Source organism: Verticillium nonalfalfae, assembly GCF_003724135.2.
Source record: "Verticillium nonalfalfae strain VnAa140/NRRL 66861 chromosome Unknown scaffold_181, whole genome shotgun sequence".
Lineage (NCBI taxonomy): Eukaryota > Fungi > Ascomycota > Sordariomycetes > Glomerellales > Plectosphaerellaceae > Verticillium > Verticillium nonalfalfae.
Window position 1 is genome coordinate 17,692 of NW_021167406.1, and position 14,202 is coordinate 31,893.

Genomic DNA, 14,202 nt, shown 5'->3' on the forward strand with positions numbered 1-14,202 from the left:
GTGGGAAGGGGTCCTTGCTCTCTGCTTTGCCTTGCCTGTCTGCTTGCTGTCTCTCTGCCTCTCTTCTCTTCAGCGGCGGGTTCGCGAATGGGGGAATCCCAGCTCGGTCTGCTTGGTCGGAAGGGGGGGGGGGGGCTGGCTGTGGTCTAGCGAGCTCGTAGCTTGCTAGGTGGGTGGGCTTAGGGGGGGCTAGGCCTACGCTGGACTAGCAGCCTGGCTTGCCTGGTTGCCAACCCGGGGGATTGAGGTGCAGCATCAGAATTGGACCTTTCGGGGAGCCACATGATTGGTTGCTTGGCCCGTTGTCCCTCGGTTTGTTTTGAGGGGATCGGGCCAAGACACGCTGGCAACGCCTCCACCAGGGGCACTGCTCACCCCTCAACGTGAGAGATCGGAGCCGCGGTCTAATCTTCTCAGCCGTCTGTCTGTCTGACCTTTCCAACTGCCAAACCGGGGTGGAGAGGCGAGGTCAGATCGCCCAATGCTCAACATCATGCGGCCCAGGTTGTCTTCCCCATGGCTAATGACGAATTCATGCTTTTCCTTGTCATGCCCCTCCGCTCCAAGTAAGACCGTGACGTGCCTGCAATGACCCCTCGCGTTCAGTCACGAGTACAATGCTACAATGTAGTTCATATCCATGTCCTTTCTGTCACTTCATGTGCAGGATCTTGACATCCTCTGATCTTCCCCCAGGGTATCTCATCAACAGCGCGGCAAACCTCACGACCATCCATCCAACTGCGAACGAGACCTGTCATCCGGGTCGTGGACGGCTACCATGGCCTCGCTTCCTGTCCAGTCTCCTCTGCCGATGACACCTGCCGGAACACAACCGAACTAGTTCCTCCCCATTGATGCAATGATGACACGCCTTCGTCCATCTCGGACAACCCGGCTTAAACCTGGGTAACAACATCCGGCACGTGCAGCTCAAGGCTCTCCTCGAGCACCGCAATGCCGTCGTCGACCACAAGTGGGGCCGACTCAAACTCGCCTGTCTTCATCTCGTGCACTTCCATGTCCGTATCCGCCGCGTGCTTCAGGTCCGGTGAGCCTGGCGAGCGTGGTAGATGGCCCTTTCCGTTGGGCGAAAGGATGGCAAAGCTGTCTTCGCTACGTCCCTGCTGCCTCAGCTGCTGCCATTCCCGGAACTGCTGTTCTTGCCGTGCCATGAGATCGTCGAGGTTGGTCATCGAGTACCCATCCGAGCTCGGCGTCCCCATCACCGACGACCCCACGGGCGCATCATGCTCGTCGTTCTCGAAAAACCGTGTCGCAGACGGCGTCAGGCCCAGTCTGGCGACTACCGATATATCGCACACTGGCCGCTGGCCGAAATTATGAAAGCCGAACCCCGTGGCTGCCGTGGCCGGAACATCACCCTTGACAATGCCGTCGAGACTCATGGAGATCCGGTCGGCGCCGCTCGGTCGACATTGTTGGCACACCTTGAACGTACACTCCATCTCAGGGTGGGGAATCCATGGCCGCTCGCGCTCCAACTCTTGCCATCGGACTTCGTCTAGTCCGGGCGCCGAAGCGGGAGGTGATGAGTGAAACCCAACTGCGTCAAAGTGGCTGTGGCGTATGGCCTGTAAGGCAGACAGCTGCTGCTCGGCCTCGTTCTGCTTCTTCGCCGCATCCTGCTGGAGAACAGTTTTGACATTTTCGCGCTGCTTCAGGATGATAGCGATCTGGTCGGGACGGTAGGTTTGTAGTTGCTCAGGCGTGATCTCACTGAAGAAGCTGCCGATGGTGTCCATTCTTGTCTCGGGGCCGCGGGGTCGGGGCTTGACAAGGTCGATGAGCTTCCTTCCCAGATCATCGAATACAGCTTGCTACAGAACGTCAGCCTCGTGTTGGCCCCTTACATCGATGGTAAAAGATTATTACCTCACTCCCGACATGAATCATTTGGCGCAAGAGTTCCTCACGGTCCTGCGTGCAACGGTAAAGCCAGCCAAAAGGAGGGTATGTCCCACATGTATCGCAACGGTGGTTGACACCATAGACACGCGTCATGGTCGGATGCGTGCATGATGCTTTGAACTGCCGACGCGGCGGGAAGGCAGGTGGCAAAGACTTAGGAAGAGGCGTTTCCTCGACATGGCCATCGACCTCTGATGACTCGAGAGAACAGGCATGCGCAGACATCGCCACGTTGGTAGGCGACAGATGAGACTGGCTGTCATGCAGTGCTCGCGGGTTGCTGAGATTGGGGTTAGCTGCATCACTGCCTCCACTGGTATGCTGGCCGTCAGCAATCTCATCACGGCTCGCAAGAGTATGTTTCGCTACGAGAGAGACGCACGTTTTGTCATCGGTATCGGTATTCGGTCTGCTACTGCCATCTCTGCTGTTGCTGATGTTGGTGGCCATGTCAGTGTCGCGCCCTTGCTCGTTCTGCCCAAAATCATGCTGCCCAAATGGATACACAGCAGGTTGTTTTTTGAACGCAGGTAGTCTGAAGGTAAAAAAATGTTTGTTGGTATCGTCGTTGCCAAAACAGGGCGTAGTGCCCCCAGTCTTGGAGTGAGGCTGTTGAGACTGCATGTCGGTACTGAGAGCTCCAAGGCGGCAAATGCAAATACGAGTGAGAGTCAGGGCAGTTATATCGGGGAAGAGCATCCGGGTCGTTGTTCTTGATAAAGTTTTGGACTGGTCTGGAGGTGGAAGGCGCAACCTGGGGCTCGAAGACGCGAAGGCAGGAAGAAAGGTTGGGCACAATGACTGATGAGGAAGGCACTGGAACGAAAATGCTGTATGTTGAGTGAATGTGCAACGGCTCGACTGAGCACAGGAGCTAAAACATCGTTTGCCTCCAGACCATCAAACATGCACCGAGCAAGCGATGACACCATTTCCTTTCTTGGGAAGGATTAACACCGGCTGGGATCGCCATCTTCCTCACTCAAGCAGCCGTTATTGTAATCGAACGACTCGAAATTGATTATCACATGGACATCAAGTCGGATTTGACGAGGTTCACGCTCTGACAACAACGCAGGAATATCGCCCCTACCAATACAACAAGCCCTTGCATTATCCAACACGCAGAGGTTTCCAGTCCAGTACCTCCAAAAGTTACTCCCGAGGCAATATTCGCTAGCAGAACATACGCCTAGCTATCAAGAGCGCGAGAGAATTCGTGCCAGAACTACCGCGATTGTCGACTGAACAAAGCACAACATCCAAGGTGTTGACGTGGCTTCCTGAATCAATACAACCAGGTGGCGTCGAGGATCAGGCATGTGAATTGCAAATCAAGTCCAAGATTAAGGAACTGATGAGTAAAAAGAATATGCTGCAGTTGGTGTGGACATAGCATACGACGCGATGAATGCTAATAGCGTCTTTTCACCAGAACCGATGATGGCGGAACCGAAAGACCCCTCACAAATACCCGTTATAGATTTCCCCAGAGAATCTACTTCGAACTCTCAAACACAGCCTTCATCATAGCATTGCCGACCACACCCGCCTCCTTGAAGCGCGGCTCGAAGAACGACTGCGTCGTCTCGAACCGGTTCTTCCACGTCTCAAAGTTACCCAGCGACACGCTCTCCGCCCAGCCCCGCGCGGCGAACGTAAACTCAAGATCGTCCGATCGGTACCGGAGGTCGTCAATGGCGACGCGCAGTGCGTCCTCGAGCACGCCGGGGCTGCGGAACACGTGCTCCGTGACGCCGAGCCACAGCCGGAACAGCGGCGTCGAGCACACCATGTGGTTGTACGGCACGATGCCCAGCTGGGCCCAGCAGTCGACCATGGCCAGCAAGCTGAGGTGGTTGTTGGCGCGGGGCGCATCGTCGACGCCTGCCTCGTCGGGGCGACCGAGGGAGAAGCCCTCGAGCACGCCCGGGTCGAGCAGCGGCTGGCCGCCCCAGAGCGGTGCGCCGTCGCTTCCAAAGACTCGCTCCTTGGCCGCGAAGACGCGGGCGCGCAGGGCCGCGGCGTCGCCCTCGAGCATGAGCTTGTAGAGGTCCGTCACAGAGCGGGCGTACTGGGAAATTTGCTTGCGCGCCTCGGGGTTGAGGATGGCGAGGCCGGCGTAGACGTGCCACTTTTGCGAGTAGATGCGCAGCATAATGTTTATTTTGACGTTCTCGACGCCTCCCACGTAGCGCGAGAGGGCCCACGGGAACTGCGTGTTTGCGTGCCAGGCCTTGCCCATGGAGAGGAAGGCAGCGTGGGTTACGGCTTGTGTGTCGGCCGTGATGCGGTCATGTTCCTTGGCCGAGAGGTGGACATGCTTGGAGCGGAGAACGGAGAGGACCGTCTCGACCTTGGCGACCGATTCGGCGGAGGCGCGATGGGGGATGATGACGAGCGGCTGGTTGAGGGGGTCGACACCGGGGCCGTGCAAGGAGTGGCACGACACAATATCCACATCGGCTGGGAGGTGCCGCTCGAAGGCTTGGATCTCTGGGTCCTTGCAGGAGGTCTGGCCGCCAACAATAGCACCCAGCTTCGTGGCTGCACGTAATGTTAGAACTCGCAGGAGAGATTATCAGGACATCAGACAGCGGAAGGGTAGCGTACAAGGCGCATACTGAGCGATTACACGATCAATGGTTGCGGCTTCCACACTGTATATGATGTAATCACTGGCGCGGGAGACGAAGTGACCATTGCGGCAGATTTGTATATTCTTCTATGAAGCATCTCAGCAACTGAATGGCTGGGGCTGGGACCGAGGGAAAGCAAACGGAGCACCGTACTTTTCCAGCAAACTCGTCCCTCAACGCCTCGTACTTGTCGTCTCTATCACAAGCCAGTATGCTATCCCCCGCTGTCAGTCATGATCCGATGATGGGTAGCAGAAGCGGTGCGCGCGCCTTCAGCGAAGCGAAGCAAAGTTTATGAATCTGCGTTCCAATTAGCGACTCGTGTTTTTCTGAGCGGTTTGCAGAGAAAAGTCTTGGAAGGTGTGATGTTTCAGACAAATGTTTGTTAAGGTAGCTAGGTGTATCATCATGGAAAGCCTAGGTGTGCCTGGGGCCAGAATGGCTGATCCAGGCGCCCCTTGGGCGATACTCTAGCCAAATGCGCTCTTGTCATCATCAACAGAGGGGGGGAAGGGGCATGGGATGGTGGTGTTCGTGAGTAGGAAGCAGAAGAAAAAGACGAAAATACGTACCAATTCGCGTGCGGCGCAGAAGACCTCTTGCAAGGCTGGAGAAAAACTCACTTCCAGCCAGCAGCAGAAAGTCTCTGCGCGTACATCTTCCCCATGTCGCCCATGCCAATCAGGCCGACGACGAAGTTCTCCATCCCGGCGGGACGAGACTGGGCGCTGGATGCAGCAGCGGAAGCGGTGGACGCCATGTTGGAGGGCGAATTCTTGTTTGGGGGGGACGAATGAATTTCTGATCAGGACCGGGAGGAGTCTGCATACAGGCAAGATCTCACATCCTGAAGAGAAAGTAGACGACAGAAGCTGGTCCTTCTCCACCTGCCGGCGCGTCGTGGTGAGTCACAACGAAGAGGCTCGAGTGGTTATTGCAGAAGGCGCTGGAGCTGGTTTGCGAAAGAGGAAAATTCTCCCAAGAGCTGTCGTTCGTCGCGACTTTTGTGGTTGACGGTTGTGTGGGGCAGCGGGGGCAGCCAGGGTGGGCCGGGATTGGCAGAACCTTCAGCCGTGAGCTTGTTTGATGCATATGCTGCTCCTGACGTTTTGCTGGTATCCACCTACCAGATGTCGAACCCCGTTTACCAGCATGACGAAACCTCCCCCGCTACTTGTCACTGGCAGTGGCATGAGGGAAGGCCCGTTCTGCTTACCAAAAGAAAAACGACCTCCAGTATCCAAGGAATAATGACAGTCCTCTTCGCCATCGGCTCCAACGGCTCTGGTCAGCTCGGCCTTGCCCACAAGGAAGATGTCTCGGTACCCAAGCAGGTCTTATTCCATCCCGATCAGCCTTCGTCTCCCATCACCCGCATCGCTGCTGGCGGAAATCACACTCTGCTCCTCACAGGAGACGGTCATCTTTATTGGAGCGGGGATCCCACGCCAGGCGCTTGCGGTCTCACAGCCGAGGCTACAGCTACAGAACCTGTCTTTCAGCCAGTGCGTCTCAGCAAAGATGACCCTGTGACGGGCGTGAGGGACGTGGCTCTCGTGACAGCAACCTGGGAAGCCTCATTCATCGCCAGGAGAGATGCAGACGGTAAGGTGACGCAGTTCTGGAGTTTTGGGTCCGGCGCAAAGGGAGAGCTAGGGCAAGGAGAACTGCTGGTTCGATCACCATCAGGGACATTATTCAAGGAGTTTCCGCCCGCGGGAACCGAGATTGTAGATCTCGCGGCTTGCATGGGTCACGTCGTAGCTGTTCTGAGCAATGGCGATGCTTATGGCTGGGGTAACGGACGGAAAGGTCAAACGGGAAACCCCGAAGGCGTGCTTCACCAGCCAAGAAAGATTGAAGGTCTCGATTTCAAGGTCACCCGGGCCGTCTGTGGGCGAGAGTTCACTTGCCTCTTTGGAGACAACGAGATAGGACGGCTTGCGGTACTAGGCTCCGACAAGTGGAACGTTCGATCATCGGCCCCGTCATCCGTCCCCGGATGGAAGGATGTTGGAGCGAGCTGGGGTGACATCTACGTGTTGAAGCGAGACGGAACACTGTTGTGCTGGGGTCGGGATGATCACGGCCAGCTGGCTCCGCCCAACCTTCCCAAACTGGCCAGAGTAGCCATTGGAAGCGAACACGTTGTCGCCATGTCTGAGGAGGGTGACGTCCTAGCCTGGGGATGGGGTGAGCACGGCAATTGCGGACCACAAGTTGAGAACAACGACGTCAAGGGACGGTGGAATGTTATTGCATCGTCACGATTCATCCCCCCAGGGTCTCAAATCACAGGCATCGGCGCTGGGTGCGCTACAAGCTGGGTTGACATTACCACAGGATGAGCCCAATTGGGGCACGATCAAAATTGAACAATAATGGCATAACGTCATGTGCTTCTCGTTCAGCTCCCTCTGTAAAACAACCCCAGCCTCTCCACGTCGGACAACCTCTGCGTTGGCTCAAAGCCGTAGCTACTGGCTGGAGTCGGGTTCACATCGTTGCTATTCTCGGCGGCAGGTTGGTTGATGTGCGGACCAGTGTCCTCCTGTGATCATGTCAGCAATGGGAAGTGACGGAGTGCTGCGGCAACTTACAGGCTGGGCACTATGATCCCACTCCAACCTCGCATTCTCCTCTTCTTCCTCGTCGTCATTGACAGGCTCCCACCGATCGTCCTCGACAAAGAGCCCTTCAGAGCGCATAGTAGACGTCGGAGGAGGTCGCTGCGAAGGCCTCAGGTCAAATGCCGACGTTCTCGCCGCAGTAGCCCTGCCGGATGGCATTGAGGGTTGGGGCGGAGGTGGCATCCCGCTGCTGACCTTGGGCGGCGCCTGGTCGTCTACGTCGGGCTGCCTCTCAGACGCCTGCGACGGCGCAGCGCTTGCCCTCCTCGACGTGGGCTCCAGCTGCTGCCGTTGCCTGGATCCGTTGACCGCCTTGCTGCCCTTGCGCGTCTTCTGCGCCGGGTTGCCGCCGCGCTCGCCCACCGTCATGAGAAGAAACTCGCAGGCGATGCCGTCGCCCGGGTACGTCACCTGGATGGGTCGGGCGGGGGTCGAGTAGCGGGCGGATAGGTTGGTGCCAGCGATGCCGGCGTGCTGAATGATGGCGCGGAAGTCGCGTACGTTCATGACGATTCGGAGCTTGTCCTCGACTTCAATGTCCTCGAACTCGTCGATCTCAATGGCAATGGACGTGTGAAGCGGTTTTTTCAGGACCTCTGCGAGTCATTAGCATCGACCACTGCAGCGAGCAAGAGCTGACATGCCGTCTCCATTCACAGTCTTCTCGGTAAAGCACGTAAATTTGACGTGCTCCCCATCCGAGCAGATATCCAGCAACTCCACACCAGGCCCAAAGTGCTCCATCAGCTGCCGCAACGTCCTCGACGGGATGGTCCAGTGGTTGCCCGCTTCCTCCCGGCTGAACTTGGCATGCACGGGCACAGCCACCTCAAAAGGTAGCCGATGTGTTGACGCCAGCCCGTTGCGGAAGATGAGCTTGGCAACGAACCGGCTCACCTGCACGCCAGGCCCATCCTCGACCGACACCTCGCAGCGGTCAATGGCACCGTCCCGACCGTCGGGCCGGTCGGCGCCGCTGGCGATGCCGCGCTGCGGATCACCGGACGCGCGGCTGCGGAATATCGAGATGAGAGCTCGCGTGTAGAGCGTGCAGTAGAACTTATCGCGACCGTCGAAGGCGTACCGGGAGCAGAAACGGGCGGTGGAAAAGGTGAAGCAGGCGTATGCAGACTTTGAAGAGTTCAGAGCCGTGAGGACGAATTTGTCCTTCTGCGCTTCGAAAGACACGTCATCGCTGAATTTGTTGAGGCAGATGAGAGCGTCGCGGAGGGCCGAAACGGCGTCCTCGCTGAGCGTGAACGCAAGCAGGGGCATGGCTGTGATGAGACCGCAGCGGTCAGGTTACATCGGGATCTCCGGTACCAATTCAGCTATCCGTTTCCCCGGCTCATCGTTTGCTGGGTAATGAAGAACGGAAGACCTCTCTAGTACCATTAACGGCGTCGCAGTCAACCTCAAGTGGTGGTGATGCAAGACTCTGGATCCTGGGCGAGGCAGTCGCGACGCGTTCAATGACTAAGCCAAAAGCTTGCGCCTAACCACGACATGGACCGAGAACATGATGCTCACGAAGCGTTCATCAAGGTAGGTACAATACCTAGGGAAGTACACGTAGTGCTCCATTGGCGCTACCGAACAATGTCTGGGCACTGATTTCCAGATACTCGACAGTCGGCCGGCTACTCACTCTCCCGTTTGCTCCAATAACGGTGTTCTGTCGAATACGGCTTCAGATTCAGACGGGCCTGAGCACTCACCAAAAATATGTACCAGTGCAAGGTCCCTGAGCAATGGTACTACAACGCTCTGCATAACTGACTAAGCCACATCCATCAATTAGCACTAATTCCCGGGTGCAGCCAGACTTCTACATATTGGATCCCCACCAGCACCACGAGAAAATTCAAAAATGTCAAAAATGCAAAAACAAAAACATACAACATCAGGGATTCGCTGGTGGTCACCCACCCAACTACTGGTCCGACCCTTACTGGCTTATCTATGGGAGAGCGGACGGGATCCCGAGTTCTCCAGTAGGTATGGTCGTATGTGAGAGTTTGGAGGCATTCCAGCGTATATGATAGCTGTGCTGCTGTGAAGAATGTGACGTTCAGTGAGGATTCGGCTGAAAGGAATGAAGTCAATTGCAGTGCAGTGCACCCCCGCCCATGTGTGCTGACACAGCTCTTCTGACCCCGCCAAACTTCCCCGCGGCCAACTGTTGCACGAAAGCCTCCGCGGGATACTCCAACGACATCCATCATTTTCGCCTTCTGTCACCACAAATCAATTCGATATCGGCCACGTGAAATCTTCTATACACAGAGACTGTCATTCCGGAAAGTGACATGAGTCCTACTCGTTCATATCGATCTCACTCTCAGCCGGCATGCACACAATGTCGCAGACGCAAGTCTCGATGTACTGTCAACAGCCGTTCCGCGGTATGTCTGATGTGTCAGGCCCACGCAACTGAATGCGACTTCCCCGCGGCTTCGAAAGGGCATGCGAAATCCACAACAAAGGTCAAACAGGGATCAAGACGATCTTTGCTATCAGCAAATCAAAATACTACGAGACTCAACGATACTCCCCCAGAGCAGCAACTCAGTACGGGCATTGCGGCAGACTACTGTTCACCCGAAACGCGTCATACCGTTGTCTCAGGACCGACTCATGCGGACATCCCGATACCTCTCCATCAAGATGAGCTTGATGACAGTCCTCACATCGTTGGCCCGGCTGTCACCAGCGACAGTCACGTATTAGCTGATTACTTGAGTACGGTTCGTCATGGCTCGCGTTCAACGCCCATGGTTCGCCCCATGCTCGGCGGTGATGCTGAGCCGGTTATCTTCACCCGCGTTCAGCCTCGTCCATTGGGAATGACAGTTGACCCAACACCGCCTTCATTGCAACTCCAGATGCTTGAAAAGCTGCTTGAACCGTGGACTGACAGGCTAGTCGACTTGTCAGTGCTCATCTACCTCTTCCGGGGAGCCAAACTAGCTAACGTGTTTCTAGGTATCTGTCAAAAGCCAACGTCTGTTTTCCTCTACTAGACGAGGACTCTTTCCGTGACCAATACCGAAGCGCTAGAGACCGCATCTCTCCCGCCGTGCTAGCCTGCCTCTACGCCAACAGCCTGACGTATTGGAAGTTCGATCCAATACTTTCGTCTGAGCGATGTCCTGACCAGCGCTTCGCCTGGAATCTGGCTTGCCAAGTTCTGTACTCCGAACTGCGTCACTCACCAGGCATATCTAGCATTGCCGCGAGCTTGCTCAACGTCGGAGGACGGCCCACTACTTCAATGCTCGGCAACGGTGTTCAACTTGGAGCAGCTATCTCACTAGCCCATTCTCTGGGTCTCAACCGGAATCCACTGCCATGGCACATTCCGCAGTCCGAAAAGTTTCTTCGGATGAAGATTTGGTGGTGCCTCTTGATTCATGACAGATGGTCAAGCTTAGCCTACGGTACCCCTCCGCGCCTACGTAGCGATCAGAGTGATGTTCCTTTGCCTATCGTTGAATATCTAAGCGCGAATGGCCAAACTTCAACAAAAGCTCAGGCTTCAGCTGTGTTTGTTGCCCTCGTAGGCCTGACTCAGCTGCTGGAGGTCTTCCTTGACAATGTTTACCGGATCAAACTCTCGCCCTCCGATATTCCTGTGGATGACCTTGAAGCGCGGCTGGGTCATTGGGTAGACACTCTCAAAGGAGACACGAGGAAGGTTATTCTCCGAGGCACTCACTTGGACAGCCCTGGAGCCTCGAATCTGAGGCTGGCATATCTATCAACCAAGTTGCTTCTCCGACGCATTGAACTGAATCACGACAAGCAAGCAGCTGACGCTCAAGCACTGAAGATCGATCGTCGTTATTCAGAAGTCCGCCACACTGCTGAAGAAATCGTTTCTCTTGTGCAGGAGCTCGAGGACACCCAGCTCGGCGACTTTTGGTTGCCCGTCGCAGCTTTCACTTTCTCACATACTGTCACCTTTCTGATTCGCTGTGCTCTCGAAACGGAAGACGACCCCGTGAGCCTTTCTCAGAGTCCGTCGTTGCATCTAGCGAAAGAACTTCTGGATGCGCTTCGTCAGCATCAAGATCGTCATGGGTGGGATCTTGCTGACATCAGTCTTGCGCAGCACACGGAGGTTGTGGACAAGCTGTTGACACCTGATCCGGCTGACGATGTGCTGCCGAGCACGTTTTTAGAGACGCAGCAGCAGCTCATGCCGGAGTTCCCGTTCATGGAGGACATGTTCTCGTACACAAATTTGGACTTCTTCCAAAGTTAAACTAGGTTTCGGACCACAAAGTTCGTGATCAATCACTTCTTCCCAACTAGCCCTCAGCGTTCGGCTAAGCATAAAGAAAATCAGTGAGCAGAAGAATTTCAAGATTCATTGCGGTTTTGCACTGTAGCACTGGGGCCTACGTCAAGATGCTAAGGCATGTATGTACTCTTATACGGCCTTTGCAGTGACGGATGTGTGCTAGGTGCTTTATAATTTTCTACGAGCGCTGGTAGCTGGTTCAAACAGCAAGAATGTTACTATTTGCTCCTTCTAAGATGGCAATCCGTTTCACTACACTAGGCAGCCTGATCAGGCTCTAAAAACTGCAAGAGTAACGCACAGGGCTTTCTAACTTAAGGGTTCCCTCTTTGCTGGTACGTGCCTTCCACAAGTACATTTTGACACGCTATTCATGCCTTGGTCTTGTGCATCAAGAAGCTGGGCGGCTGGCTGTTCGTCTACTCATACAGTTGCGAAGAGCTCACTTTCCCCTCTCGCCTTGAGCTCAGAACTCCAGAGCTGACAACTGTTCATCTGCCACCTGTCAAAACTAATGCAAAAGCCGGCCCCGAATACCAAAATCGTGGACACAGCTACTATAGGCATGCTATTAGGGATGGGGCCACCTGCTTTACTGAATCCGAGCCTTTTCCCGGGTGGCTTGGGGTTGTATCACAATGATGAAACTCCCCTCTCAGCAGATAGCAAGGCCTGGCCCTGCGGCGGGATAGTCTAGTTCAGTGAGGGCAATCTTGTTTTGCAGCCATCATTTGCAGCCCTCAAGAATCTGCATAACACCGTCTTCAAGCACATCCGACCATACCTTCTGGGAAACTCGGGATCCTGTCCACTCTCCTGTGAAGAAGCTAGAAGAGACAATATTGTCTATCGTTTTGAACCCGAAAATGACCTCAGATACAAAAGGTAAATACCAGAAGGACCCAAGTAACGTAGCAGGAATGAGCTTTGCAGCTAACCAGATCGTAAACCTAACTCACAGTACATTCACAATAAGCTATAATACTACAGGAAACATAATAACATCAGGCCTACTAGGATCTATAGTCCGGATCTCAGGTGGACTACATTGGAATATGGCAGGGTTCTAGGTACCGAGCAATGTGGTAAAAGGTAGCGGCGCTAAACCTGATTATGAGGCGGTGTACGGCTTATGGGACGCTCATCTGTACGGAGATGAATTTCGGGTTCAAAGAGATGGGACATACGGCTTGTTAGCTACGAAATTCTGAAGGAGAAAGCTGGATCCCAACAAGTCTGCCCATCGTGTTTTCCCAGCCGGGTCAGCATCATGGGCGCCGCCACATCCAGTACTCTGAGAATGCTGTCCATGCTTCCTTACACGGCGCCATGATCGAGTCAGCCCACCCAGACTCGCGCCATTCATGGTTGTAGGGTCCGGCTATGGTAAGTTTGCAGTACTCCCAGTATTCGGGATACCAACCCGCTTGTTCCCAGTCAAGAATTCCAATGACTCTTCGACAACCTGGGGTATTGGATATGATGATGTTTCCAAGATGAAGGTCGCCGTGACTGAAGTAAGTGTTGCATGTATCGGGGAGGAGGGCTCGGTAAGGATCAGCCGGCCTCTCTGAAATCGGCAAATCTGGCAGTGCAGCTAGTTGTACACTGTCGTTGAACGCTGAGGCGCTGTGGAACGGCCCCGCCTCGTGGCCGCCGCGGAAGTAGATGTCCTGGACTGGTCCGCGATTGATGGAGCCTGCAATGAGGTCAGCATGTGTAGGAAGGCAGCATAGGAAACTCGTACCAATGAATGGGTACGACGACTGCTGCTCAATTCGTCTGAGGGCGGCCACTACCTGACTCAACTGACCACAGATCAACTTCTTTTCCTCTCGTGTAAGCAATGGCCAGCTTTCACCAAGTGTTGGCCCCTTGATCAGGCTCATATAGATGAAATTCTGACCCTCATCGACCCTCCATCCAAATAGCTCAGGCACGGGCACCTCCTTCGTTCGAAACAGTCGGCTGATCGCTCGCATTGCTTGTGCTTCTTCCAGCCTAACCCAGGAAGGATCACCAAACTTCACAACGAGGTTCAAATGCTCAAACTTTACAGCCTTGAGACCTTGAGCTTGGCTCTCTTTACGAACTAAAGCTGGGGGGGGCAATTGAGGAAGGGAGGAGGTGCTGATTGTGGGACGGAAGAAAGAAGTTTCGTAAAAGGTCATCTCCGGCTTTGAGATATCCGGAAGCCAAGAGACATCTATGGATAACGAATTGAAGTCGTCCATTGTAGGGCAGGTTGAGGCAGAGAGGAAAGTTGGGTGGGAATCGAAAGGAACAACTTAAGGCGAGGGAGGGGCGTGCGGACATTCGATGGGTTCCCAGCCACACGGTGTGCAGGGGTGTAGGAGACTTTTAGGAGTACTGCCTGAGGGGTTACCAAGAAAAGAAACAACAAGAAGAAGGAGATCGAGAAAACCAAAATGCATATCCAATCTTGTCCGTCAAGTGCCCCCCAATAGTCCTCCATAGCCTCCCGCTCTCACCCTCGTCTTCTCCTCCCGGATGCTGGCTACCCAGGCCTCCACATTGGCCACGGCAGCCTCGGGGTTCTGCCTGCGTTCTAACAAGAGCGAAGGAACCTCTGCCGGGCTGAAGTCCCCTTCCGCCATTCGTCCAGAAAATTCGTCTGCAAGTTGCTCAATAGCTTCATTGCCCTTGTCGACTGGCTCTCGGAAGACGAGGCGAT

General features: G+C 54.9%; 5 protein-coding genes across 5 annotated transcripts; 2 read left to right on the top strand and 3 right to left on the bottom strand.

Annotated features, from left to right (window-relative positions):
• Positions 1–899: 899 nt before the first annotated feature.
• Positions 900–2,382, bottom strand: D7B24_003070 (uncharacterized protein; the record flags this gene model as incomplete). Its single annotated transcript, XM_028637264.1, has 2 exons — positions 900–1,841; positions 1,897–2,382. The coding sequence occupies 2 exons, from the start codon at positions 2,380–2,382 to the stop codon at positions 900–902; spliced, it is 1,428 nt and encodes a 475-aa protein (XP_028490859.1).
• A 1,048-nt stretch (positions 2,383–3,430) lies between these two features.
• Positions 3,431–5,331, bottom strand: TYR1 (prephenate dehydrogenase (NADP(+)); the record flags this gene model as incomplete). Its single annotated transcript, XM_028637265.1, has 4 exons — positions 3,431–4,479; positions 4,546–4,657; positions 4,725–4,785; positions 5,195–5,331. 4 exons carry the CDS (start codon positions 5,329–5,331, stop codon positions 3,431–3,433), a joined length of 1,359 nt encoding a protein of 452 aa, XP_028490860.1.
• Positions 5,332–5,821: 490 nt separating this feature from the next.
• On the top strand, positions 5,822–6,919 carry D7B24_003072 (uncharacterized protein; the record flags this gene model as incomplete). The annotated part of the gene is made up of 1 exon (XM_028637266.1): positions 5,822–6,919. The coding sequence occupies one exon, from the start codon at positions 5,822–5,824 to the stop codon at positions 6,917–6,919; it is 1,098 nt and encodes a 365-aa protein (XP_028490861.1).
• A 59-nt stretch (positions 6,920–6,978) lies between these two features.
• D7B24_003073 (uncharacterized protein) lies at positions 6,979–8,476 on the bottom strand (the record flags this gene model as incomplete). Its single annotated transcript, XM_028637267.1, has 3 exons — positions 6,979–7,122; positions 7,172–7,795; positions 7,859–8,476. The coding sequence occupies 3 exons, from the start codon at positions 8,474–8,476 to the stop codon at positions 6,979–6,981; spliced, it is 1,386 nt and encodes a 461-aa protein (XP_028490862.1).
• A 1,084-nt stretch (positions 8,477–9,560) lies between these two features.
• On the top strand, positions 9,561–11,468 carry D7B24_003074 (uncharacterized protein; the record flags this gene model as incomplete). The annotated part of the gene is made up of 5 exons (XM_028637268.1): positions 9,561–9,606; positions 9,722–10,133; positions 10,187–10,350; positions 11,026–11,204; positions 11,316–11,468. The coding sequence occupies 5 exons, from the start codon at positions 9,561–9,563 to the stop codon at positions 11,466–11,468; spliced, it is 954 nt and encodes a 317-aa protein (XP_028490863.1).
• Positions 11,469–14,202: the final 2,734 nt, after the last annotated feature.